This window comes from Adiantum capillus-veneris, chromosome 2, assembly GCF_014529385.1.
Source record: "Adiantum capillus-veneris isolate H3 chromosome 2, ASM1452938v2, whole genome shotgun sequence".
Classification (NCBI taxonomy): Eukaryota; Viridiplantae; Streptophyta; class Polypodiopsida; order Polypodiales; family Pteridaceae; genus Adiantum; species Adiantum capillus-veneris.
Genome location: NC_140932.1, coordinates 174,418,553 through 174,446,424, shown reverse-complemented (window position 1 = coordinate 174,446,424; position 27,872 = coordinate 174,418,553). Strand labels below are relative to the sequence as shown.

The following is a 27,872-nucleotide window of genomic DNA, read 5'->3' as shown; positions in this document are numbered from 1 at the left end:
AGCATTTTCTAGACATGTTATCAAGTCACATGCAAAAGGGAAAATTCAAACATAGGCAGAGTTCTCACAAAACAGTAGCAAGGTAATTCCCAATTAAACAAGGTGTTAAGTAGCTGATGGATTGCCTCTTCCCAAAGCACCCACAAAAGCTTGCCAAACCCAACCCTTATCCCCCACACCCCATGCTACCGAAAACCCAAAAACAAAAAAGCAAGGAAAAAGAACAGTGGGTTCACAAGTTGACATGATTCGCACAAAGCCAATGATCACTGACATACATAGCAGCTACAGAAACACTTCAGCCCATGAGCAGTATGGCTTTGTACTCATCTGACAAGGAAGATAGCCACAAAGTCATTTTTTATCTTACACGTTTTCAGACTATTTGCTAAAAGATAGTGAGAAAAAGACCAAAGTATTCCTGACAGATGTGAATGTCACTTAGCATTTAAAAAAACAGCAAGTGACATCATAATTACTTTTCTATGGAATTATTGGGACATAGGCAGCACTACAAGTTGTTTTTTAGGTCTTCAACTAAACTACACCTGATCTGTACAAGAAGCTGAATGACGCTTATGAATCATCAGAGAAATCCCCAACAACGCGGCCTGTTGAATGGAACATCTTCATCAGCTTGTGGCATATAAGCAGTTGACTGGACCTCCTGAGGTGATCTGTCTTCTCTATGCTCGTTTGGAATTATCATCACCCTCTCTGCATTCACGGCAAACCAGCTCGCAAACTTTGGAGATGCAGCTAGCTCTTGAATGGCCAATTTTGTATGCCGTTTTGTAACCTCAGTCCATTCGCTTTGGCTCATTCCATGCCTCGTAGGTGTCTTGTGGAAGGTTGAATAGTACTCCTGCTTTGAAACCTCTTCATCAAATCTCGGGACAGGGCTGCCTTGTAATTTTGCTGCAAACACAGGCACAAAAATTTGAGCTTGTTGACAGAGAGAAGGTAGCCAAACATACACACACTTGCAACCAAAAACAGCGCAAAACAGAATGCTAAGCAAGTAATAAAAGTAGAGTCTCGCTCAAGCATCCCTTAAACGATTTAGGCTCTACCAGAAAGAGAAACCCTTCAAAGACGATCATATTCCTGTTTCTCTGCCATAAATACAAACATAGCAAGCTTGCTATGCAGAACACATAAAAAATGGTCGATTGGGAAACATCACTTTAGTTCTCTTTATATTTTGATCAATTCGTGATGGTGGTAGGCATTACACAAATTGCTCACAACTCATTGCAACACTGTAAGAAAAGCATGTGGTTAGGCCACAACATATAATTTTGGCCAATCAAGAAAAGATTCCAGACTTGACCTGGAATAACACAAGCAAGTGATAAGTTGTCCTCATGAAAGGTAAACGTGAGTCCAGGCCATGTCCATTATCTTGACACATTCAAAAGTCTTATCATTTTCAAATGGTAAAATAAAGTGCTAAGAGAAGATTTCAAGTGGCAGAACAATCTTCTTGTAATTAAGGAAATCAAAGGAGATAAAATTCCTGGTTCTTTTTGTCCAAAATTTAGATGGCGGTAGTATATTCCTACTATCTCTATTTGTAAAGATTTTCTCTCTAGATCTAGGGTTATGGTAATGGACACATGCTCTCCATCCAAGTCTGTGATGATGCACTGATTGCTTTCATCAATGGTTCTATGGTAATCCAGTCCCCATGGTGTTTAGTTTGGAAGATCCAAATCACTTTCACGTTTCATGCATTGGAAAAAATGCCACATACGCAAAAGCATCCGATCCTCACAGTTCTGATTATGCTTATTTTGCTCATGTCCCACGCCCCAATGACAGTTCAGTACCAAACAAAATGCTTAAATATTTACAGCACAAGTAACTTTCTTCTGGTTCAAATATAACATTTCTGGATTTAACAAACTTCCTCGTCAATAATAAAGGGTGTGGTGCCCCCTGGGCTTTAAGAAAATAAGAACACTCCGCAAATTTGAAGGTAACTCGTCACCCCCAAAACAAACTTGTCGTTTTGTGAATGATCAACAAAACCCCAAAAGGATGCATCCACAGATAGTGTTGCTATCTAAACCTAAAAATTCAATGCAAATAAAAATGTCAGATCACAGTAAAAGTCCTCAGTAAGGCTACTTACTTGATGATAAAGGTGATGCCTGATATGGCGATGCCCTTTGAGATCTTAAAAATGCCATGTCGTCTTTTCGTAGAAACTCTGGTTTTGGAGACTGCTGAAGAGCAGCTCTGCTTCTTTTCCTTTGGAAGTTGTAGGAATTTCTAATGAAGACTCGCCTATGAACACAAAACAGACTTTTATAATCTGGACTTGGATTACTATTAGCCACCATTGTCATAAACAATCAACTTACTCTTGCAAGAAGGACAGTACAGACTCGCCAGTATCCAAAATATTCTGTAGTTGCAACTTGTTGACTATCCAACAAAGTAACAAACTTGCCAGCAGCGCCAAAAAAGCAAGTAGGGGGTCATGGGAGCTCTGTTTCGGTGAAAAAGCAAATCATGCATTTCAGAGCACAAAGCAGTGCAAACTATGCTAGACATGATAATACGCACCTGTAATATCATGACAGATCCGACAATGCGGATAGCCCACTTTACAAACTGAGCCGTTCCAGTATCAACAGTGCCATCTTCTGACAGTACCATCTTCCGCACTCCCCAATAGCCCAGCCATGCTCCCATAAGCGCTATGCCCAACACTATAAAAATAGCTACCTATCAAAAAACACAGTGTGAACAGACTAATCCCCTCTAAACACAAACAGAAGTTGATTCAAGAAACACATGACCAAATGATATTGCAAACAGAATCAAAATCCCTGCTGGTGTTACAGGCAGCAGAGCATTTATCTTGGCAAGAAAACACCCTACATGTTGTCTCTTCTACATACTAACGAATCTATGGCAGAGCTTTCTGGGATTTTATGGCTGCACAGAACTCATCAAAACAAGGGTCCTTGCAGTTTCATATTTAATGCTCAATGCCACAGGAAGAATACTCAGCCTTTGGTAGAGTGAGTGCTGTTTAACAATAATGATGTGTTCACAGCAGCACTGAAAGGGGGGGGGGGGGGGAGCTAAATTTGAAAAACAAAAGACTGGAATGCAAAAATAATACGGGATTGTACGCTTCACTGCTGATGCCAAGCTCTTTTGAAATGGAAGCAACCAGCCCACTGAAGTAATGTAAAATTACAGTTCCTAAACCCACCTGCAGGCACAGAAGAAGTGAGAACTGAACTTCTTTTGAGAACTTATCAAATACAGTAAAAGAAGATAGTCTATCTGACCACAGAACCATACAAGACGATGTAAAGAGAGCTCTTTCGCCCCGTAGGTAGCAGCTTCATACCCTGAGCAAAGGAGCAGATAGTGTTACAAGAGACAATTTTCCAAACATGCATGAATCTGCAGGTAACTTAAACTAAAAAAAGTTCTGACAAGCAATTAATTTTACCTGAAATAGAAGTATTATAATGATTAAAAACACTCCAAGCATCATTGCACTGCTATAGTAGAACGGCACCCAACTGCTCACAATGGGTGCGACAAGCAGGAGAATCGCCCCACATGCCAAGAATGCCAGCCTAAATGGCCAAAACTCTGCATGGAAGTTGCATATATGAGGTATACAGACATCAGCTCATATACTACAAATCTTCAGCAAAACAGACCTATCTACCTTCTTCCACTGATACCATTAAACGCATATCAGTAACGGCGTCGCGTATCCTTAAATCAAGATATTTTGTTTCAAAGGGAGACATCATTCCATTCCATGACCCCTTTTCAGGGGTCTTCCAGCTTTCCTTGGAGCACTGCCCCAATCCAAGAGAGTTGTTTCTGAGTATCAAAGCTGCGATTAACATAAAATCACCAAAAGCAGAAAACAGCTTCAATCAATGCTTAGTTCTTACCCATGAAAGCAAACGTCAACTTTTTGAGACCCGTACACAGAGTTTGGCCCCAGTAATTCAACCTTAACGCGCCAGGAATTTGCATACTTCTGTATGTTGTGAATTCTAGAAACACCCAGAATTTGTAGGCGAATGCATGTTATCAATTCTCCATGTTTTATTCCCGGTGATGTCTCAATGAATGAACCAGAGGAACGCCTCACAGTTACTGGCCTTCCAACAGTCACATCTGGGAAACATTACATTGAACAGGCATTTTAATTACAAAAAAATTAGAGAAAACATGCAAAATGTGGATGCATTCATGTCAATCTCTTGCATTCACAATGCTGCGACGCTGTTGAATTACTATGATGAAGAACATACACAACTCTCAAAAGATTTGTTCGTGTATGGATTCAAGGAAAATTTTTAAGAGCCACGACCCATCTTTTTTGGTTTATAGGTTCTTCAGGTGTAAAGAATTCATCTGGTCCAAGAGTTTAAATCCATCCACCTATGTGTAAGGGACATGTGTGCATGCCTTCAGATGTGCGCGTCATGCAGGTAGCCGGGGGCAGTAACCCTTGGCTGCAGGGCTGGCCACTCAAAATCTGTGGAACCCCCAACCCCCTCTTATCAGGGGGCACGTATTGAATTGCACCAAGAATAAACACAGAGGCGAGATCACTCAAAATCACAAAGATGCACAGGAGTACATGAAATGTTTAAATATGTCTGCAAAAGGCTTAGGAGACCAGATAATCACATCAGTGTCATATGATTCAAACTTCCAATACAAAAGGAGCTGCTATCATATCTCCCAAAGCCTTATCTCCTGAGTAACGGCCACTTTAAGTACCATCACAAACTCTCTCATGGCCCGTTACATCATGGCATCCATCTCCTCATCTATAAAGAACCTTGTAGAAGTTGCTCTATGCCTCTCGAAAATGGCTTGGATGCGATGATAGTAAATATATCATTTGCCCGGATCTGTGAGAGGGACAAGGGCAGGGAGATCTACTGATCTTTGTTGTTCTTTCTGAGAAAGTCCCATGACCTTAAAAGTGATATGTCATGGGGTTCTGCTCAGCAGTGTTCACAGAAAACCTGCAGAGAGTTATAATGCAACAGTCACAGATAACTTAAGTGGTATTGCACTCACCGTATGGACAAGCGTAGGGCAGAGAAGAGAGGTCCCAAGATTGCCGATGCACCAACCTATACGGACAAGTGACACGGCACAGTGTATGGACCTGATGCCCTGGCAGTCTGTACGCACTGCTGACATGGCAAATTTCCTTGCGCAAGCTTGTACTGGCATTTCTTTGCATGAATTACTGGCCAAAGTTTCTTTTTGGGAGAAAGTTTGTAATTAGCAGATACTTTTTGCTAGCTTGTTGGGCCACTGTGCCTATTAACTGAAGGCCAGGGTGCTAGTTGTCCTCAGATGGTGTCAATGGGCTTACAGAACGGTTGGAAACGTGATTGTTTGTAACAAACTTGGACACCCCAAGTCAAGATTCTACCGCGACACAACAGAGATTCACTTCAAAACAGTTCACAAAGATGACACAGCCCGGCGTAGTTCCATGCCCAGAGATACTGACCCCAAAGACTGGCGCCCCTTTCGGTATTTCTTTTTATATTAATCTGTGTTCAAAGTACAAGAGAGTCGGCGGGTGCTCACTCTCAGACTCTGCGTCCAGATGCTCTGAGAAGTGAGGCCCAACCAACTTATTTATTGGTACAAGGGATGCCCAAAAGCAGAGCCCCAAAATCATTAACTTAAAAGCTTCTCTCTCAAAAGCATTAAGCCCCAAAAGCTTTACTGCTAAAAATAATAATCCCCATAAAGCAACTGGCTCCAAAAACTGCCAATAAGCAGCCAGCACAGTTTACGAAAATCCGTACAATTCTGCCACGTCTGCAGCGTGATTTGCGGTGTTCGGCCTTTCAATATGAGGCATGGGGTTCACGTATGGCAGTTTGGGTGTGTCACAAGTTTGTGACATGGCAAGCAAACAGAGGGTTAGGGTTTTTAATAAACCTTACCCTAAACCTCCCCAACTTGAAGGTGTGGCTGAGGGGGCCTAAAATCCTAAAAATTAACAAAATCCGAATCCTATGCTAACGTGGCCAGCCGTATGGGTCCCCCACAATTTGCAGACTGCCGATGTGACACCTATAGGGGACAGCATCTGGCGCCTAGCTTTTGGGAGTAGAGCTTTTCAAACTAGCTTTTGGGGGCGTCTCTTTCTGGGTCCCTTGTAAAAGTTTATAAGCAGAGCAAAGTCCTCTCTTCTAGTAGATTAGCTTGGGAGCACCACCTTGTGAAGCATCAATAAGAAAGAAATACCAAAAGGGATGCCAATCTTTGGGGCATCTGAAAGCGGAACTTCGCAGCTTCCTCTCTCTCTCTCTCTCTCTCTCTCTCTCTCTCTCTCTCTCTCTCTCGCGCTGCCCCCCCCTTTTTTAATTTTTCAACCTACTAACTTAACTCTATCGTTTTAACTTTTCTCTATGGTGCTTCTTTTAACTCTATCGTGCTGCTTCTCTCTCTCTCTCTCTCTCTCTCTCTCTCTCTCTCTCTCTCTCTCTCTCTCTCTCTCTCTCTCGCATTTTTTCATTTTCCATTTTTTCATGGATCCTTACGAGTGGGGAAAACCTCCAGGATACATGATGAGCTAATGATGGAGAAGGTCCAGGTGATGCTCAAATCAGAGCTAAACTATATGAGGGATGACATCAGGAAGGAAATGCACGCGAACGCTGAGAGCTACAGGAACTCCATGTATGGAGACATGATGAGAGAACTAAGCAGAGAGATCCGGGGGATACAGAATGAGGAGATTCAGAACTTGAAAACGGAAATTTTGAAACCTAATCAAGGCCAAAGTAAATGTAACAGAATGCGTTACACAAAAGAAAATCGATGAGGCAGTAGCAGGTTTTGAAGCATGGAGAACAAATATGGAAAAGCAAATGGGGGAAAAAGATGCAATAACGAGGAGCTAAAAGGAGAACTTGCGGCTTGCAAATCTGTAACTAAGGAGAAGGGAGACGACCAACCTTCGGTGCTAAAGGAGCTCGAGGACATGAAGGATCAGATGAAAGCTCTACAGGAAGGAGATGAACAGAAATCGAAAACGGCATCTTCATGGGCGGAACGTCTTTGTAAGACACAAGAAAAGGTTGATGAAGCAGAGAAATGGATTGAAGATGCGAAGAAAGGGAAGGCCCAGATGCCCGATACCACACCTACCTCCACCATTATTAATATGACCATTGAGGAAGAGCAGAAAAGGAAGAATCGGGCTCTACATGTGCGGGTCACAGGAGTCCAAGACAAAGAGAATGTAGATGAAGAAGTGAAGGAACTGCTACAACGTATGGGCATCACAGAGCCCACTCACACAAGTGCATTGAGAGTGGGCAAGAAAGGAATCGATGTGAAGGGAAACGTAAAGGATAGGGCACTTATTCTCCGCTTCCCGAATATAGAAATAAGGAAAGAATTTCTAAAGAAGGAAAACCGGTATTTTCCTGGGAGATGACCTTACATTGGCACAAGTGGCACACATGCAAGAGTTGATGCCAGAGATCAGGGCAGCAAGAGAAAAGGGGAAAATCGCCTTTTATAGAGGAGGGAAAGTAGTGGTTTTGGAAAAGCGCTCAGCATGACGGTGCGAGACCTATGGGGCGACGCTCCGGATAGCGGCGTGGAATCGTAATGGATCATATAGGCTGTATGTAGGTGCCTTTGAAGACAGCTTTAGGGACAGAGACATAGTTTTCTACTCAGAGACACACCAGATACCGGGACAGCATATGCCACATGTGAAGGGTTATTTATGGGAAACAGCCGGTCGACCAGACAAAAGATCTCTACGGGGTAGCCGGGGTTCAGGAGGAGTAGCGGTCTTATTTAAAGAAGAGCTGAAACCACTACTACAGATCATCAGGAAAGATGAACAAGCAAGGTATATGTGGGTGAGAATGAGAGCCGAGACAGGTAGATTTCTATATATCGCTATATGCTACTTCCCTCCAAGTACATCAGTCTACTCCTCACCTAAAGGACAGTCCCCTTTCTCCATATTGAGTAATGACATATGGGAGTTTTCTAGAGATGGAGACATCGTTCTCTTAGGAGACTTTAATGCTAGAACGGCCAACTCTCAAGCAGTATTCTATGATACCTCTGAGGAAATGCTCAGAGAAGTGGATTTATCACAGAGGGGGCTTACTAGAAACTCACAAGATAAAGAACACACTGAATATGGTAGACATCTCATGGAGATGGCAACTACACATGGTTTGGCCATACTTAATGGTCTAGAGAATTTCCCTTTATCTGGGGGATTCACATGCTTCCCGCACAGGCATAGGGCCAGCACAGTGGATTATGTCATGACTTCACCAAGCTTTCTTTCTAGTATCGAGGACTTTACGGTGGGTGAAACCGGCCCATAGGGCGGTAGGCGTTGGCTTTCACCCGAAATTCTTTACTTTATACACACACACAGAGCACTTTGCAAAGGAGACCTGTAACGGGAGTTAACACTTAAACACACACACGGCTCGGAAGCTAGAATGCTCCGAGCAGACGCCGACAACCTGTAGGCCCCAAAATTGGCGCCCCTTTCGGTATTTCTTTATTCTTTAGGAGGGTAAATTACAAGGTAAGGTCCTGGGAATCCTTCACGTGTATCCACCTAGATACCATTTGATTTGGCCAAATTTCGGCAGCATAACAACCCCAAAACTTGCACGAAACCAATTCCCCTGCTGGAACTCGCTTGCACTGTCGTATACCCTCTGATTCCTGTCCAAAAACAGTAAATTCAGCACGCTGTATTTACTGGTTTTTGCCCTGTTTTCAGCCCCAAACAGTCCCCTAACTGACCTCTACCAATGGGGAACGATTCCCAAGGGTCTTGGCGTCCGTATGGCTGAAAAACAGTGAATTTACAACGCATACACAGCGCTGATTTTGCACCTGTACGGTGAGGTTATGACCCTCACCAGTGCCTGCTTTGGAGCAACAGTTAGCTACCCCTGTTCTTGCTCAAGGAGGCTCTTGCCTCAGCACAAAAGCATGAACCCACACAACTATACATCAGTCAAATGAGTAGCCCTCTTGTGGGGCATCACATAACTGCACGTAGGGGAGAGAGAGAGCACTGTGTAGTGTGCAGGGCATCACTCCTAGCACCACACTGTACATGAGAGGGAAAGGAAGCACTCCATAGCTCTTAACCTGTGACAGGTTGCAAATGAGGCCTCTCCCAGCTTAAAAATCAGCGCCCATTTTTCTGCAAGAGGAAAGTTCACGAAAAGGTGACACTTGGCGCATTTTCAAGCATTTTCCCATTTCGGGTTTGCCGCTTAAAAATATCATGACCGGTTGCCCAGTTGACTTCGCGGCAGAGTTATAAAATGTTCCCCTAGTCATACCGGAGGTAATGACGCGAACACATTTCACAGCCCAAAATAGCAGTTCCCTAAATTTTAGGAGATGCTTCCGTTGGGTTCCCACTGGTCTTCTGACCATCTATCCTCATTGGAGCCGCATCCAAAAGTGCAATGTGGCCCAACTGTCGGATACTTTTTGTTGGTAGTCCCACCTTGACTTTACGCCTTAATTGAGTTCACTTCCTAGTATCCACCAACTTGCTAAGTGCGACGGGGGGACCTATATGATCTTGCTCTGAGCCTAGACATCCTCTTACCATACAAATTCCAGTGCCGACCACTTCCCGTCTGCGGGTGAATCTACCGTTTACATTGGCCATACGACCGTTTGCTACTTCAAAAAGAGGGTCTCAAAACAAAAAGAGGGTCTCAAAACAAATAAAATAAACCCCATTGGAAAGAAACCAACAACCAAGGTTAGCAGTTGCCACATCTCTGTGACATGGTTAATAACTGCCACGTCCTCGTGACATACCCCCCTCTTGAAATCGCAAACGTCCTCGATTGCATACCATAAATACACGCCATTGATGATCTTGTGCTATTAACACTCTTTTATCATCGCATGTATCCGCAAGAAAGGTCGTAACATACATAGATACAAATGACTTAATGAGGCCTTCATACTTTTGCCATTTCCATCTATGGCACTGAACTCATATGTACATTTGATGTACTAGCTCTATCATTACCCCTCCTTTGCACACGTTGGGTTGGGGCATAAGTAGGATGTAACCCAAAGGCTTCAAAGTAGAGCTGCAATACATTTGGTGACTCTGACAGTTCATGCTCTTCCATCCACTTTGCATCCATAGGCGGATAGTTCTTGAACTTCACCAAATTACGTCTTGCAACCTGTCCTTTAACTTTTCTGTCCTTATGTGCCAAAACTTCCTCAGGTACCAGGATCTCATCAAGTTCCTCAACTTCTAGCTGATCCTCAACTGGCATATCTTCTGGCACATCACCCACGAAGAGTCTTAGAAGACTCACGTGAAACGCATTATGAATCTTCCACACATCAGGCAATTTCAGCCTGTAAGCCACATCGTTGATCTTGTCAAGCACTTGAAAAGGCCCATAGTAACGCATGCTGAGCTTAGGAAACAGCCGTTCCTTGCCCTTCATCTTCTTTAACCTTGCCTTTTCGAATCTTAGCAGAACCCAATCACCAGGTGATAACAACAATTCACGACGGTGACAATCAACAGCCTTTTTCTGCTTTGCCTGAGTCTTCTCCAAGGCAACTTTAATTTTCTTATACATCTCATCCATGTTCTCAACATATCGATCTGCCTCAAAGATCTTGTCCTTTGTATGCAAAATGGGAGGAACCTTTTTGCCGCCTTCAACAATCTCAAAAGGTGCTTTGCCAGTAGACGAATGCACCGTATTATTGTACGCATACTCAAGCATAGGCAAATACTGTTCCCACTTGCCCTTATTATCTGACACATAGCATTTCAGCAAATCTAAGACAGTAGAATTGGCCTCTTCTGACTGTCCATCAGTTTGTGGATGAAACGAAGACGAGAACTTGAGCGTAGTACCCATGTTCTCAAACAATCCTCTCCAGAACAAACTGATCATGCGAGGATCACGATCACTGATAATCGATTGTGGCATACCATGGTACTTAAACACATTGTACATGAACAAGCGTGCCATCTGATCAGATTTTATCTTCTTCCTGACAGGGATAAAATGGGCCTGCTTGCTGAACCTGCAGATAATGGTCCATATACCATCATTCCCTGTTGGCGTCCTTGGAAGATCAAAGATAAAGTCCATAGCAATGCTTTCCCATGGCTTATCCGGAATCGGCAGTGGTTGTAACAACCCTGGTGCCTTTTGCCTGTCAAACTTGACCTTTTGGCAAACTATGCATGCTCGCACAAAGGCATCCACATCTCTCCTCAAGGTAGGCCAATAGAAGAACGTCTCTACCACTGTAACTGTCGCATCAATGCCACGATGCCCTGCATACGGTGGGACATGACTCTCTTCCATGACCTTATGTCGCAGTGGCCTAGTGACACAAAGCCTGCCATGCATCATCATAAAACCATCTCGGAGGAGGTAGTGCTCGTGATGTTGCCTCTCTTGTAACTGTTCAAAGATCCTTGCAAAATCTTCATCAACAGTATACTGTTCCTTCATGTCATCTAACTCATGATGATAAGGAATTGACACAGCTGAAATTTGTGGCTTTCTTGATAACGCATCAGCCACAACATTCTTGTTGCCTTCTACATGCATAATCTAGAAGTGGAACATGGAAAGAATGTTTGCCCATCGCATATGCTTTTCGGATAACTTTGACTGTGTCAAGAAGTATCGCAAGGTCTGATGATCTGTTTGGACAACAAAATCAGCACCTAAGAGGTAGTGCTTCCAGCTAGAAAGCGCATGAATCACGGCCAAGAGCTCTTTCTCATAGACTTGCATAGTCCTCTCTGGCCCTTGCAAAATTCGGCTTTCATAGGCTACTACCCGTCCATCTTGCATTAGCACTGCTCCGATGCTACTGCCACACGCGTCACACTGGACCACAAATGACTTCCTGAGATCTGGCAAAACAATAACTGGATCTGAAGTCAACTTTTCCTTTAAGAGACTAAAAGCTGAAATCTCTTTTTGGGTCCATCTGAAAGTGACCTCTTTCTTTTGCAATGCGTGAAGAGGCGATGCTATCTCTGCAAAATTTCTGATAAACCTTCTATAGTAGGAACACAATCCCAAGAAGCTTCTGACATCGTGCACAGTCTTCAAGTCTGGCCATGTCTTGATAGCTTCGACCTTTGCGGGATCCATTCTAACACCATCCTTTGAGACTGTGTGGCCCAGAAAGTGGATCTCTTCAAGGAAGAATTCACTTTTCTTAGGATTGACAAGTAACCTGTGACTGCGCAGCTCTTCGAACACAATGGTCAAGTGACGCCTATGCTCCTCTGAAGTAAACCCAAGTGCCGGGTGCCTGTCCTTGCATTAACAATGTCGTCCACCATGTAAGCGCATTGTCCTTTAAGAAAGTGGCAGCTTTCCTGACCTTCGAGGCCTCTGTAAAATTCCCTCCCGCATAAGCTGTATCAAACTGCTGGAGGAAAGTGAGGGCCTTTGTCTTATCCTCGAAACCACTGAAGGTATTGAACTTTACTGCTGCACCACCTTCTTTGTAAGCTTTCGGCTTCTCTAGTGCCCCCAAGTTGTCATACGGAATGGTCTGCAACATGGGCACTGTACTAGGCATGATCGGCACGCCTTGGCCATTCACATTTTGCGTAAGAGGTGCGATATCTGGCTGCTGTCCAGAAAAACCAGCCATGCCAAAATGACCCTGTGGCACCCCAAACTGGCCCTGGTTGCCGTGGAAACCTTGCTGCATGCCGATAGTACCATACATGGGGTTTGGCATGATGCCTTGCATACCCCCGAACACTGTTCCTGGCATGTACGGCTGACTTCCAGACGCATAACCAGCCATACTTTGGAACACTCATCCACCCCCGAAATACCCAGGATGTACCGTGGGTGGTGGAAAAACTGAGTGCATAGCCTGGTATCCAGCTCCCTGCCCATTCAAGACAGCATGCTGGCTCTGAAAGGTGGCGGGCTGAACTGGCATAGCCTGTGGAATAGGCGTTCTAGCCACCTGTTCAAGCACGGGAGGAACCTGCTTTGGAGCCCCCGACTCCGCAACATGCGAGTGTTCCCTTTCCTCCTGCGCCTCATGAAGTACCTCGGCTTGAGCTTCAACAAGCTCCGTACGCGGCGTAGGTTGCCTATTTTGCTGTTGCACTGGTGGCGCTTGCAAGAATTCCATAAACCTCGGATTCTGCACCAGCTGCGAAAAGACATTCACCGCGGCAACTAACTGAGTCTTAAACACATCATCCTCAAGTTGCCCTGTCATAAAGCCCTGTACTACTGGAGGGATATTCACGTTGACAAGAGGTACAGACTGACATGGCCCTGAGCTCTCGCCAATCTCAAAAACCATAGGAATCTCCTGCCTGTCCTTTGGAGAGGAACCCTCTTCCATAATTCCCTTCCCCTTGTCGGCCATAGTGTAATCCCCGTGTTCTTGCACTGTGTGTCTTTACCCTGAACAATCCAGGCTCACTTTTTGAGGAAAAAGTGATTGATATCCCGGCAATGGAACCATGAAACCGGCCCGTAGGGCGGTAGGCGTTGGCTTTCACCCGAAATTCTTTACTTTATACACACACACAGAGCACTTTGCAAAGGAGACCTGTAACGGGAGTTAACACTTAAACACACACACGGCTCGGAAGCTAGAATGCTCCGAGCAGACGCCGACAACCTGTAGGCCCCAAAATTGGCGCCCCTTTCGGTATTTCTTTATTCTTTAGGAGGGTAAATTACAAGGTAAGGTCCTGGGAATCCTTCACGTGTATCCACCTAGATACCATTTGATTTGGCCAAATTTCGGCAGCATAACAACCCCAAAACTTGCACGAAACCAATTCCCCTGCTGGAACTCGCTTGCACTGTCGTATACCCTCTGATTCCTGTCCAAAAACAGTAAATTCAGCACGCTGTATTTACTGGTTTTTGCCCTGTTTTCAGCCCCAAACAGTCCCCTAACTGACCTCTACCGGTGGGGCACGATTCCCAATGGTCTTGGCATCCGTATGGCTGAAAAACAGTGAATTTACAACGCATACACAGCGCTGATTTTGCACCTGTTCGGTGAGGTTATGACCCTCACCAGTGCCTGCTTTGGAGCAGCAGTTAGCTACCCCTGTTCTTGCTCAAGGAGGCTCTTGCCTCAGCACAAAAGCATGAACCCACACAACTATACATCAGTCAAATGAGTAGCCCTCTTGTGGGGCATCACATAACTGCACGTAGGGGAGAGAGAGAGCATTGTGTAGTGTGCAGGGCATCACTCCTAGCACCACACTGTACATGAGAGGGAAAGGAAGCACTCCATAGCTCTTAACCTGTGACAGGTTGCAAATGAGGCCTCTCCCAGCTTAAAAATCAGCGCCCATTTTTCTGCAAGAGGAAAGTTCACGAAAATGTGACACTTGGCGCATTTTCAAGCATTTTCTCGTTTCGGGTTTGCCGCTTAAAAATATCATGACCGGTTGCCCAGTTGACTTCGCGGCAGAGTTATAAAATGTTCCCCTAGTCATACCGGAGGTAATGACGCGAACACATTTCACGGCCCAAAATAGCAGTTCCCTAAATTTTAGGAGATGCTTCCTTTGGGTTCCCACTGGTCTTCTGACCATCTATCCTCATTGGAGCCGCATCCAAAAGTGCAATGTGGCCCAACTGTCGGATACTTTTTGTTGGTAGTCCCACCTTGACTTTACGCCTTAATTGAGTTCACTTCCTAGTATCCACCAACTTGCTAAGTGCGACGGGGGGACCTATATGATCTTGCTCTGAGCCTAGACATCCTCTTACCATACGAATTCCAATGCCGACCACTTCCCGTCTGCGGATGAATCTACCGTTCACATTGGCCATACAATGTCCGACCGTTTGCTACTTCAAAAAGAGGGTCTCAAAACAAATAAAATAAACCCCATTGGAAAGAAACCAACAACCAAGGTTAGCAGTTGCCACATCTCTGTGACATGGTTAATAACTGCCACGTCCTCGTGACAGTGGGACCCAAACCAGTTGGAATTGCAGTGGATCATGCTCTCTTGACCTTATCAATCTCCTTGCAATACAATGCCTCTCAAGTACCAAGGAAGAAGACACACACAAGATATACTTTCACACCAGAGACTGATTCAGTCTATGTGGCAAAGATCTATAATAGGATGTGGGCAGCCGAGCCAGTATATACTGTAGAGGAGATTACTTCTCAATTAACAGAGATACTACATGGAGCAGCACAAGAGACATACCCACATACTCAACCTGATCCGAAGAGAGGATCTGGGAACATGCCCCAGAACAGTTGGTATGACGAGGAATGCAAAGAGACGAGAACCCAAATACAGAAAGAGCTTACACTTGGGATCATCACATATAAGCAGTCTCGGATTGCTCTTCGGCGTATAGTACGTCGCAAGAAAAGGGCATTTTTAGCCAAACTGGAGAAGGATTCATATCAGCTTTTCTCGAGTCAGGACTCACATGAGGCCTGGCGCTTATTTCACGAGCACTCACCGCCTCCGACGATTACTTCTCTTGAGATTTGGGGTCAATATGTAACATCATTATATATGGTATCTGGACAGCCTCCACTACTAGATCCACTAGAGCCATGCCCTGCTACTAGTACTTTCTTTACTACGGAAATGGTGGAAAAAGCCATTGATAAGATGAAGACAAGAAGAGCATATGATCATGAGGGTCTAGTAGCAGAACATTTAATTCATGCAAGGGATCTACTTTCAGAAGTCCTTGCTCGGGTCATGTGTGAAGGATTACCTGAATCTTGGAAATTATCTACTATCGTACCTATTTTCAAGTCAGGGGATCCTATGATACCCGGGAACTACCGTACCATTATGGTGGGCCACACATTGACCCGACTGTACGCATCCATTCTGGAACAAAAACTGAGTAGATGGGCAGAGAATGAGGGCATAAGGGCAACAGGACAAGCTGGATTCAGGAGGGGTTATTCCACTCTAGATCATATTCTTACGCTCAGAGCCATTATTGAGGAAGGAAGAGCAAGCGGGAGAAGGATGTATTGTTGCTTTGTGGATTTTCGGAAAGCTTTTGATACAATACCAAGGGCCAGATTGATGCGCAGGATGCAAGAGTTAGGGGTCCCCAAAGAGATTATCTGGGGGATCATGGCCTTCTATGGGTCAGTAACTGGTTATGTACGTACTCCAGAAGGGGATTCCGACATTGTTCATTCCACCGTTGGAGTAAAGCGAGGATGCCCATTGTCCCCTACTTTATTTGGTATGTATATAGATGAGGTATCAGATTACATTGATAGAGAGGGTGACAGAGGTGCTCAACTTGCAGGGTCATGGATCCCTTTGTTGTTGTATGCAGATGATATTGTATTGATAGCAGAATCACCAGATGGAATGCAGAGGCAGCTAGACGCATTACATAAATTCACGGAGGACAGCGGACTGTCTGTGAATTTGGGTAAAACCAAAGTTATGGTGTTTAACACCACACCGCAATGGGTTAGGAGATCAACACCTACATTTGCATATGGCCAGGATACAGTAGAGTACACAGATGCATACACATACCTTGGTGTGGTATTTGCAGGACCGAAGTTTACTCTTAAGAAAGCAGCAGAGGCCAGATTGTCTAGAGCCTCTGCGGCCTTGGGAGGGCTGGAGAGGATGTGTTCACAAGTGCAATTTCAGGAACCACGAACAAAACTTTGGCTCTTTGATACTGTGGTGGCTTCGGCTATGCTTTATGGGGTCCAGATTTGGGGACCATCTGTGGATCAGGATAATTGGAAGCCAATGGAGAGACCTTTGGTATCTATGATTTCTCGAATGATTAGAGCCAAGGCCTCCGTACCACAAGCGATTATCCGAGCGGAACTAGCTGCCCCTCCGATAGAAATTGAAGCTCTTACCAGATCAGTGTCCTTTATACATGGTTTGTGGGATACAAATAATTGCCGCTATACTAGATTGGCCCTCGAATCCTCTCGACAGTTAGCAATGAAAGGGGATACATCATGCTGGTATGCGCAACTGTCTTCGTGGTTTCAGAGACACGGGTTCAGTATGGAAAGATTACCCCCCTACCAATACTCTCTTGAGGCTCCATCACTGGCAATTACACGAACGGAGATTAATAAAATCATCCGTCAGGATCTTATACAGTTGGATACTAAGAGGACATGGGTAGACCCTACACAAGAATTGGGCACGAAGATGGCCGACTACAAAGAAAACTTCCTACAGCTATCTGAAGATGGATTTGTGACTCGCCCAAGCTACATGGATACCCACCTGTCTCATGGTTTGAGATGTGCTATTGGTCAGATTCGTACATCCTCACACCAGCTGGAAATTGAATTTGGCAGATTTAGGGGAATCCCACCTAAGAGCAGAATTTGCAAGTTATGCGGAATGGAGCCGGAGACAGAATTACACTACATATGCCATTGCACCGTATACTATGAGATACGTGGGCGTTTCCATTGCCTATTTAAAGAAGGCTTTGGACCTCTAGATAGAGTCATGCAATACCAAGATCAAAGATGCTTAGGCTTGTACCTACTGGAAATACATCGGCACAGGGATAATCTAATGAGAAGACAAAGAGCACTACAGCCTCAGAGGCAGATCACAGATTTCTTCGGATCGAGAGAAGCAGGAGGGGAAGGAGAAGCAAGAGACCAGCAGCCAACGCAAAGGAGTACCCACATCCATACCAAAGGCACCCTCATTGACAGGGCGATTGAGCTTAGGAAATCGAGACGACCACGACCGAGATGCAGAAGCACACTCCACCGGAGGAGGCTACAACGAAGGATTAGAAGCATTCTAGCCAGACACCCAGAATGCTCCTAAGCAGTTTATTTAATACTTTGTATTTAGTTTTCACATTTATTTTCACACTTTCACACTTTTCACACTTAGTACTTTAGTACTAAGGTACCCAGACTTTGTAACAGATTCACCACTTTTGTATCAGTTTGGTCTCATAGGTCATTCTGGCCTTTTTTGAAGACGTTAATATAACATTTCATTTCATTTCTCTCTCTCTCTCTCTCTCTCTCTCTCTCTCTCTCTCTCTCTCTCTCTCTCTCTCTCTCTCTCTCTCTCTCTCTGCCCCTCCCTTGCCATACCTCCTCGCGTTCCCCCACTCGCCCAGCTACCACTCCCGCTGCTAGTGTGGATGCAGACGTGCACTTAGTGGCTCTTTTTCGGATGGCGATCAAGCATGAGGAAGCTGAACGATAAAGCCGACCCCCTAGAGGATGCCATTCAAAAGTGCAAAGAGGAAATGACGGAGACCATTACCAAGATGAACCGCAATCTCTTGGGCACAATAAACATGCTTGAAGGACGCTTTGCTGATCCAAGAGAGCAAGATAAATACGCTGGAAGACTGAGTGACGACTCAAGATGAAGAGATTGCATCACTCAAGAAAGATCTTGGCACGATCAAGAAACACATTGGAAGAGGGCGAACTGCAACCCTCAGTAATCGAAGAAATCAACACGATCAAGGAGCAAGTACGGGCCATCAAAGAGGGAGAAGAGCAACACAAAGAAATGACGACTTCTTGGGTGGATGTTCTTACCAAAACTCAACAGAAGGCGGATGAAGCTGAGAAATGGATCAAGGTGGCCAAGAAAGGAAAAGGCAAGGAGATAACGCCCACGTCCACACCCACTATCATTAATCAGACACTAGAGGAGGAGCAAAGAAGACAGGTGCGCGCTTTACATGTGAGAATTTGCGGTCTTAAAGACAAAGGCAATGTGGACGAAGAGGTAAAAGAACTCATAGCCTTAATGGGGGTACCTGAGCCGACGCACACAAGAGCATGGAGAGTAGGCAACATAAAGAAAAACGGAAGCAATGGGGAAACCTCAAAAGAAAGAGCACTCATCCTCCGTTTTCCCTCCATGGAAGCGAAGAAGTCCTTCTTGAAGAAAAGACAAACTCTTAAAGAGACTGGCATCTTTCTCGGGGATGATCTCACCCTCTCGCGAATCGCTCATATGCAGGAAGTAATGCCGGAGATAAGAGCGGCAAGGGGAAAAGGCAAGATTGCCTTTTACCGAGATGGAAGAGTGGTAATACTAGAGCGACGCTCCACATGACGGTGCGAGACTTATGGGACCACACTCAAAGTGACTGCCTGGAACTGTAATGGATCTATGCGTCTTGATGTGGGTGCTTTTGAGGATAGCTTTATTGGAAGAGACATCATCTTTTACTCTGAGACACACCAGGCCCCTGGGCAATCCATGCCTCACATCAGTGGATACAAGTGGGAGACAGCTTACAGACAGGAGACACGCTTAGAGCACAAAGGACGGGGCTCGGGGGGAGTGGCAGTGTTATTTAGAGAGGATCTGCAGCCATTGATACATATAGCCCGCAGGGATGAGCAGGCTAGGTACATGTGGGTGAGATTGAAAGCAGAGACAGGCAGATATCTCTACCTTGCTATTTGCTACTTCCCCCCGAGTACATCAGTTTATGCATCACCCAGAGGACAGTCCCCAGAGCTAGATTGATGCGCAGATTACAGGAAATGGGAGTACCCACAGAGCTCATTTGGGGGATCATGGCATTGTACAGATCAGTAGTAGGGCATGTACGCACCCCTGAAGGACTTTCTACACCGGTTCACTCCACTATTGGGGTGAAGCAGGCTGCCCGCTCTCTCCTACTCTTTTCGGTATGTATGTGGATGAGGCTTCTGACTACATTGAGAGCGATGGTGATAGAGGTGCACAGTTGGCAGGGACATGGATTCCACTTTTGTTATATGCTGATGATATAGTGTTGATCTACAAATCTCCAGATGGAATGCAACGTCAATTGGATGCTTTGCATAGGTTTGCCCACGAAAGTGGTTTGTCTGTCAACCTTGGTAAAACCAAGGTTATGGTGTTTAATACCACCCCACAGTGGATCAAGAGGTCAGCACCTACATTCACATACGGCCAGGAGACTGTGGAGTACACAGATGCTCACACTTACCTTGGAGTGGTTTTTAGCGGACCTGCATTCTCACTCAGAAGAGCAGCAGAGACCAGACTGACTAGAGCCCACGCAGCATTCGGTAGATTAGAGAAGATGTGTTCGCAGGTTCAGTTTCAGGAGCCCCGGACAAAGCTCTGGCTCTTTGACACTTTGGTGGCTTCAGCATTGCTCTATGGAGCTGAGATATGGGGACCTTCATTGGATCACCACGGGAGGCCGGAGCGCACAGATGGATGGGGGAACATGGAGAAACCTCTCGTCTCTATGATCTCGCGGCTCATTAGAGCCAAGGCATCAGTACCACGGGCCATTATCCGAGCAGAGCTAGCGGCCCCCCCACTAGTGGTGGAGGCGCTCACCAGATCAGTCTCCTTCATAAACCGCACATGGGAACTTCCTAGAGACAAATATGCTCGCATAGCACTTGAGTCCTCTCGACAGTTAGCCATGCAAGGAGATACAACATGCTGGTATGGGGAGATGGCATCATGGTTTCAGGCGCATGGGTTCAGCATAGACAGTCTGCCACCATTCCAGTACTCATTGGATGCACCATCTCACTCTTACACAGTCAGAGATCACCAAGCTCATCCGCCAAGACCTGACCCAGCTAGACACCAGGAAGACATGGATACAGCCAACACAGGAATTGGGCACGGAGATGGCTTTCTACAGAGACCACCTTCTCCAACTTACGGAGGATGGTTTTGTGACGAGAACCAGATACATGGACACCCACTTGTCCCATGGGATACGATGTGCTATTGGCTAGTTACGCACATCTTCTCACCAGCTGCGGATTGAGACTCGGAGATACAGCGGAGTACCAGCAGAGGCCAGGACATGCCCCTTGTGTGACATGGAGCCTGAGACAGAGCTGCATTATACATGCCGTTGCCCCGTCCACTACGAGATACGAGGCCGCTTCCATTGCTTGTTTAGAGAGGATTTTGGACCACTCTCAAGAGTCATGGGATACGAGGATCAGAGATGCCTGGGGTTGTTCTTGCTCGAGCTACGCAGACACAGAGATAGCCTGATGAGTGGCAAGGCTAGCCAGTCTCAAAGACGGGTCACAGACTTCTTCAGAGCAGACATGGGACAACCGCAAGAGCCACTCCCACAGCAGAGCTCCCCCTCGTCTCACACCAGAGGCACACTGATCGACCGAGCGACTGAACTCGGGAAATCCAGGTGCCCACAACTGCGGAGGACCACACAGCATCAACGGAGGCTACGTCAGAAGATTCGGAGCACTCTGGCCAGGCATGCACGACGCCCGGTCAGACTACTAACCATGGAGGAGATTGATGAGATTCGCCAACGACCGATGCTAGATCTCCTGTGATTCAGCTATCCCAGCAAGCCGCCCATTTTTGCTTAGTTCACATCGACCAGTCTAGGATCCCATAGTATATATCTTTGTTTTGTACTGTTGTTATTTTGTTACTCTGACTTTGTATCAGATCCACCACCTTGTAACTTTCTGGTCTCAAAAGTCACTATGGCCTTTTGAAGACGTTAATATAACATTTCATTTCGTCTCTCTCTCTCTCTCTCTCTCTCTCTCTCTCTCTCTCTCTCTCTCTCTCTCTCTCTCTCTCTCTCTCTCTCTCTCTCTCTCTCTCTCTCTCTCTCTCTCTCTCTCTCTCTCTCTCTCTCTCTCTCTCTCTCTCTCTCTCTCTCTCTCTCTCTCTCTCTCTCTCTCTCTCTCTCTCTCTCTCTCTCTCTCTCTCTCTCTCTCTCTCTCTCTCTCTCTCTCTCTCTCTCTCTCTCTCTCTCTCTCTCTCTCTCTCTCTCTCTCTCTCTCTCTCTCTCTCTCTCTCTCTCTCTCTCTCTCTCTCTCTCTCTCTCTCTCTCTCTCTCTCTCTCTCTCTCTCTCTCTCTCTCTCTCTCTCTCTCTCTCTCTCTCTCTCTCTCTCTCTCTCTCACATTGCCTATCGAGCACTACAGGCATCACAGTCTATGGCACTGGCGGGAGATGCCTCTTCTTGGTATGCACAGACCAACGAGTGGTTCACTAGACATGGGCTTGATATAGATCGACTACCACCCCTCCAGTATGACATCCATGCACCTACTTATACTCTCACTCATCAGGAGAGGAATAGGATCATCGGGCAGGAGATTTCGCATATTTACATTGAGAGGACATGGATCAGCCCCAGGCAGCCACTACCGACGAAAATGCTCCACTACCATGAGCATTTTCTCCAGATATCAAATCAGGGCTTCATAGACACCCCTCAGTATATGCAGCAGTACATGCCACATCACCTACGGGTAGCCATCGGCGAGCTCCGAGTCTCATCACACCAACTTGAGATTGAGCGGGGTAGAGCCAGAGGCATACCACGAGAGAACCGGACTTGCCCAGTGTGTCAGACAAAGGTGGAGAAGGAGGAGCACTTCATGCTACGATGCCCAGCTTACTCAGAGCTTAGACAGAGATTTGGGATTGAGGGCACTCTCCAGACATGCATGAGGAGGAGAGACCAGACTCATGTGGGCCATTTCATCACAGGAGCACTCCACATACGTGAGGAGTCTACACGACCACGACCACATGACACTGGAGGTGTTCAGCAGACGATCACTCAGTTTTTCCAGAGAATGACTTCAGGGGATCCCACACCGCCGACGATGACTGGGCTGACACTCGAGCAGGCAGAGGCACAGCGAGCACGACGCCGACCCCGGGAGTCAGGATACCGACGGCCCCGTCTATACCAGCAGGATATACTGAGGATCCGTACACTTCATGAGCAGCAGCTGGAGAGGGCCCGCTCCACCACACATTGGAGCACCCACTTACATCGGGTTTTTCAGCCCCTCCCCCCCACGTACCACTTTTTATACCCATCACCCATTACACACTACTAGCCAGCTCTGATACGGGTATGCCCTCACTTTTACTTTCACTCAGCACGAGGTAGTCATTTTCTGCTGTGACAGAGCTACATCCACATCCATATATTCATATGGTGTGTATCTGCGGTGCCAGAGCCATATATACCCATACCACCACACTGCACATCCCGGTTCTAGATTAGCTTTCATTTCAGCATTTTATTTTCAGTATTTTCTTTTCCGGACTACCACTAGATGTACATTGATTTGTCTCATAGGCCGACTTCGGCCTTTAGAAGACGTAAATAAAGCTCTCTCTCTCTCTCTCTCTCTCTCTCTCTCTCTCTCTCTCTCTCTCTCTCTCTCTCTCTCTCTCTCTCTCTCTCTCTCTCTCTCTCTCTTGTCGGATAGATCTTTAAGGTCTCTTGGGATAGTTTCCTACGACGTTAAAACTCTCTTCTTCTCGTGTGTGTGTGTGTGTGTGTGTGTGTTAAGGGGGGGGGGGGGGGGGGGGGGGGGGGGGGGGGGGGGGGGGGGGGGGGGGGGGGGGGGGGGGGGGGGGGGGGGGGGTGCTAATAAAAAGAGGAAAATGGTATAACCTTTCTATCACCCAAGTGTGGTAGATTGGCTATGCCATTTCCCTCTTGAATAACAGGTCTTGAGTTCAACTCTCCTCGTTGGATAGATCTTTAAGGTCTCTTGGGATAGTTTCCTACGACGTTGAAACTCTCTTCTCATGTGTGTATGTGCGTGCGCGTGCGTTAATAAAAAGAGGAAAATAGTATAACCTTTCTATCACCCAAGTGTGGTAGATTGGTTATGACATTTCCACAGGGTTGCTCTCAGAGGTTCCACATTCGGAGGTTGCTGCTGTCCGTCATTGGATCTTAGTGATTGTGAATGTGTTGCCACTGTTTTCAGTCATGTCCGTCCATCTTCGGCTGCCACTTTTCACATGGTTCTCATCTTGGAGCGTTTTTGCAACATGTTCGGTGCTTTTCTGGCATTTTTTGAGCGGAGTTAGCTGCTTGTTTTTTCAGATTCAGATATGGTATTATTGCGTCCGGTGCGAGTTTTCGAGGATTTGGTACAAGTTTTACAAGTTTAGAGGGGACCGTAGTAAATTTCAGATTCGTACCAAGGTCATCAATCAAGCACGCCAAATTTTTCCTATTTTGTGAGGATCTTTATCACTCACGATGGACTTGGGCATCCCATGATGCTTGAAAATCTGAGCTAGAAAAATTCTTGCTGTATGGTTTACTTTCATCGTTTCTTGATTGGAATAAAATGAGCTTGCTTACTAAATGTGTCCACAATGGTGAGTCTGAGGGAAATCTATAATAAAACCGATGGCAATACTCTCCCAAGGATTATCAGGCACGGGTAAATGTTGGACTCTAGAGTAACCCACGTGTTTTGTACCGATCGTACTTGAGTTTTTGGCAAACTAAGCATTCCCTGACATGATGATCTATGTTTGCTTTCAGATTTGGCCAAAAGAAATATCGTTCCAATGCTAAGGTCGTAGGTAATATCCCCAAGTGACGCGCATAAGGCGAAGCATGTGCTTATCCACAATCTTCTTTCTAAATGGTGCTGCCTCACAAATTGCTTGGTGGTGGTGAAGTTAGAAGACGTGCGTATTTGGCCAATACCGCATCGTATCCCATGAGATAAGTGGGTGTCCATGTATCTAGGCCTCGTCACAAAACCATCCTCAATGAGCTGGAGAAGATGCTCTCTATAGAAAGCCATCTTCGTGTCCAATTCCTATGCCGGTTGTATCAGAGTCCTCCTGTATCAAGCTGAGTCAGGTCCTGACGGATGAGCCTGGTGATCTCGGAATGTGTAAGAGTCAAATAGGGTGCATCTGATGAGTATTGGAAAGGTGGCAATCTGTCCATGCCAACAGATATTCCTCCTCATCCAGCATGTTGTATCTCCCTCCATAGCTAACTGTCGAGAGGACTCAAGTGCTAGGCGCGTATATCTATCTCTGGCAAGGTCCCATAAGCGGTGTATAAAGGAGACTGATCTGGTAAATGCCTCAACCACTAGTGGGGGGGCAGCTAGCTCTGCTCGAATAATGTCATGTGGTACTGAAGCCTGGGCTCTAATAAGCCGCGAGATCATAGAGACCAGGGGCTTCTCCATGTCTCTCCATCCATCAGTGCGACCCGACCTCCCATGATGGTCCAAAGAGGGCTCCCACCATAGAGCAATGCAGAAGCCAGTAGGGTATCAAAAAGCTAGAGCTTCGTCCGAGGCTCCTGAAATTGAATCTGTGAACGCATCCTTTCCAATCCCCCCAATGTTGCATAGGCGTTGGTGAGTCTTGTCTCTGCTGCTCTCCTCAATGAAAGTGCTGGTCCACTAAAGACCACCCCAATGTAGGTGTAAGCATTGATATACTCCACTGTCTCATGGCCATATGTGAATGTGGGTGCTGCTCTCCTGATCCACTGTGGGGTGGTGTTAAACACCATAACCTTGATTTTACCAAGGTTGACAAACAAACCACTGTCGTGGGCAAACCTATGCAATGCGTCCAAGTGGCACTGCATCCCCTCTGGAGAGTCGGAGATCAACACAATATCATCAGCATATAACATTAGTGGAATCCATGTCCCTTCCAGCTATGCCCCTATATCACCATCTCTCAATATAGTCAGAAACCCCATAGTAGGAGACAGCGGGCAGCCCTACTTCACCTTGGTAGTGGAGTGAAACAATGTAGATAGCCCCTCTAGAGTGCATAGATGCCCCACTACTGACCTGTATAATGCCATGATTCCCCAAACCAGTTCTGTGGGTACTCCCGTCTCCTGTGGAGTGAACCAATGTAGATAGCCCCTCTAGAGTGCATAGATGCCCACTACTGACATGTATAATGCCACGATTCCCCAAACCAGTTCTGTGAGTACTCCCGTCTCCTGTAGTCTGCGCATCGATCTAGCTCTAAGCACCGGGGGAGAGAGAGAGAGAGAGAGAGAGAGAGAGAGAGAGAGGAGAAGAAGAAGAGACTTTTAACGTCGTAGGAAACTATCCCTTAAAGATCTTCCAACGAGGAGAGTTGAACTCAAGACCTGTTATACGGTGATCTCCTAGATCTGAAATTTACACGTAGAGAGAGATTCGCCTAGGGCAAGAGAGGGCACAGAAGGAGAGAGATTCTACAATAACACAAAGGAAGATAGAGAGGGATGGTCATTTGGCAAAAATGCTAGAGAGATGAAACACACTAGAGAGAGAAATGGCTGAAGAGAGAGAAACACTTAAACGCTGGCAAGCTCTAATGATCACTGAACTAATATGTGGATAAATTGTAAGGGGGTGGGGTCCTTATATAGGGACTCCCAAATTTTGCCCTACTCTCATCCCAACAAATAAATAACCAGGCAACTCTAAAATAGGGAAAAAACGTAAAAACAGGCCTGTATGTGGAATCCACTGATACTGGGTATTTGGAAAAATTACCCCCAACCTGGGGACACCAAGAGGCCAACTATATGACACTGCCAGCAGTTCAAGGTGGGCAAAACAATGGCGGGAATAGGCTGATAAAGAGCAAACTACCTCACAAAGGGCAGGCACAGCCACAAAACACACCTCACTTCCTATGATCAACCCCTAGGAGATATTGAGGCACTAGCAGCTCTTCCAAGACTGGCGGGAGAGGTGACAAACTCTAACAAGAGTGGCTAGCAACGAAAAGAGTAAGAACTCGAGGCTGAACAAATGTAGCACAGAGACGGACCGATGATGCATGGAAGAGATAATTGGGCTGGAAACAGCAAGCAGGCAAAGGGTTGGCAAAGTCCTAATGGGTGACAAAAAGTCTTAATGGGTGAGGATTGCCTAGAGGAGAAAGGTTGGGGCTTACTTTAAAAATGCAGGGGGCTAATGTGCAAAACGAATGCATTGACTAGTGGCAAGCAAAAAGAAGGAGAATCGTATCGTTATTCAAAACCAACTATGTCCACAAAATGTGAAACATAGCTGGCAGTACAGGAGACAGCCAAAAGCCGATACAAGCTGGCAAGAAGCCAATACAAACTGAGCAAATGTAATACAACAAAAAATAGTAGGTACAACTGGAATTAACAAGGCCAAAAGCCACACCATCCAAAGGGCTGAAAAGACCCTGCAAGAGGACGAACCTCCCCCAAAGAGAGTAAAAAGTGCCTTGGAAAACTAAAGCCCTGAGAACAAAAGAACGCCAGATAGCTTCTAAAAGATATCGGCACTCAACACCAACTAAACAAAGGCACCACTGGTTAAAATATGTGATTGTGCCCAGCACACACTAACTGGCTTATGTCGATTGGACCAATGGGTCGACACTCGGAGATCCACTCCAGGTTAAATCACTATCTTTAGTACTGAATTCCTTCCTACACACATCAAAACCAAACTGCCTCTTCTTCTTCTGCTTGAACTGAATGCAGGTCTGATCTTGACTCTATTTCAGAAACGATTAGATTATATGGTTTTCCTGATTGTAGCGGATTACTTCAAGAACCAGACAAACAGACTGGAACACCATACACAACTCGTTCTACTGCAAAGACTTGTAGCTGTCACATAAGCTCTGGCACAATCCTTCTTTAATTGTGTTGACACATGTATACGTGGGACCCACACATGGGGAACGTGCACAAACACAGACAAATCAATCGACAAACCACTGCTTGAAACTTCAAGAAACAAACAATCACAAAAAGACCTACCACCATGACAAATAGGCCCAGGTGCTGGGAAAGTCGAGATGGGCTGCACATGACCCGAGGAGGTATGAAAGAGGACCATTGCAAAGAAGACGAGGGGTGCCATGTGAGACGCGCTGTAGGAAGCCATAGCTTGCCAAGCTGCTGACAGTGCAGAGGTATTTCTCGATCATCCCGATTCCCGACTTAAAAGGCACACGTAAAACTCTAATTGCGCCATTTTTGGCCTATGCCTGTG

At 45.9% G+C, this 27,872-nt stretch overlaps 2 protein-coding genes across 2 annotated transcripts; one reads left to right on the top strand and one right to left on the bottom strand.

Annotated features, from left to right (window-relative positions):
• Window positions 1-343: 343 nt before the first annotated feature.
• LOC147464093 (uncharacterized) lies at window positions 344-27,872 on the bottom strand. The gene is made up of 10 exons (XM_086492790.1): window positions 27,638-27,872; window positions 3,939-4,167; window positions 3,704-3,864; window positions 3,479-3,624; window positions 3,312-3,374; window positions 3,140-3,232; window positions 2,575-2,736; window positions 2,370-2,497; window positions 2,138-2,292; window positions 344-918 (listed from the first exon to the last, which is right to left on the bottom strand). Exons 1-10 carry the CDS (start codon window positions 27,762-27,764, stop codon window positions 587-589), a joined length of 1,596 nt encoding a protein of 531 aa, XP_086348916.1. The 5' UTR covers window positions 27,765-27,872; the 3' UTR covers window positions 344-586.
• LOC147464094 (uncharacterized) lies at window positions 22,048-23,285 on the top strand. The gene has a single exon (XM_086530276.1). The coding sequence runs from the start codon at window positions 22,242-22,244 to the stop codon at window positions 22,935-22,937; it is 696 nt and encodes a 231-aa protein (XP_086386402.1). The 5' UTR covers window positions 22,048-22,241; the 3' UTR covers window positions 22,938-23,285.

What these genes read in the sequence shown, in the direction of transcription:
- LOC147464094 (XM_086530276.1), top strand. Translation starts at nt 22,242, where the DNA reads ATGCTCCACTACCATGAGCATTTTCTCCAGATATCAAATCAGGGCTTC.
- LOC147464093 (XM_086492790.1), bottom strand. Translation starts at nt 27,764, where the DNA reads ATGGCTTCCTACAGCGCGTCTCACATGGCACCCCTCGTCTTCTTTGCA. An exon ending in AATGGTATCAGTGGAAGAAG is followed by an intron (nt 3,625 to 3,703) that starts GTAGATAGGTCT and finishes ACTTCCATGCAG; the next exon opens with AGTTTTGGCCATTTAGGCTG. An exon ending in GGCATCACCTTTATCATCAA is followed by an intron (nt 919 to 2,137) that starts GTAAGTAGCCTT and finishes CTGTGTTTGCAG; the next exon opens with CAAAATTACAAGGCAGCCCT.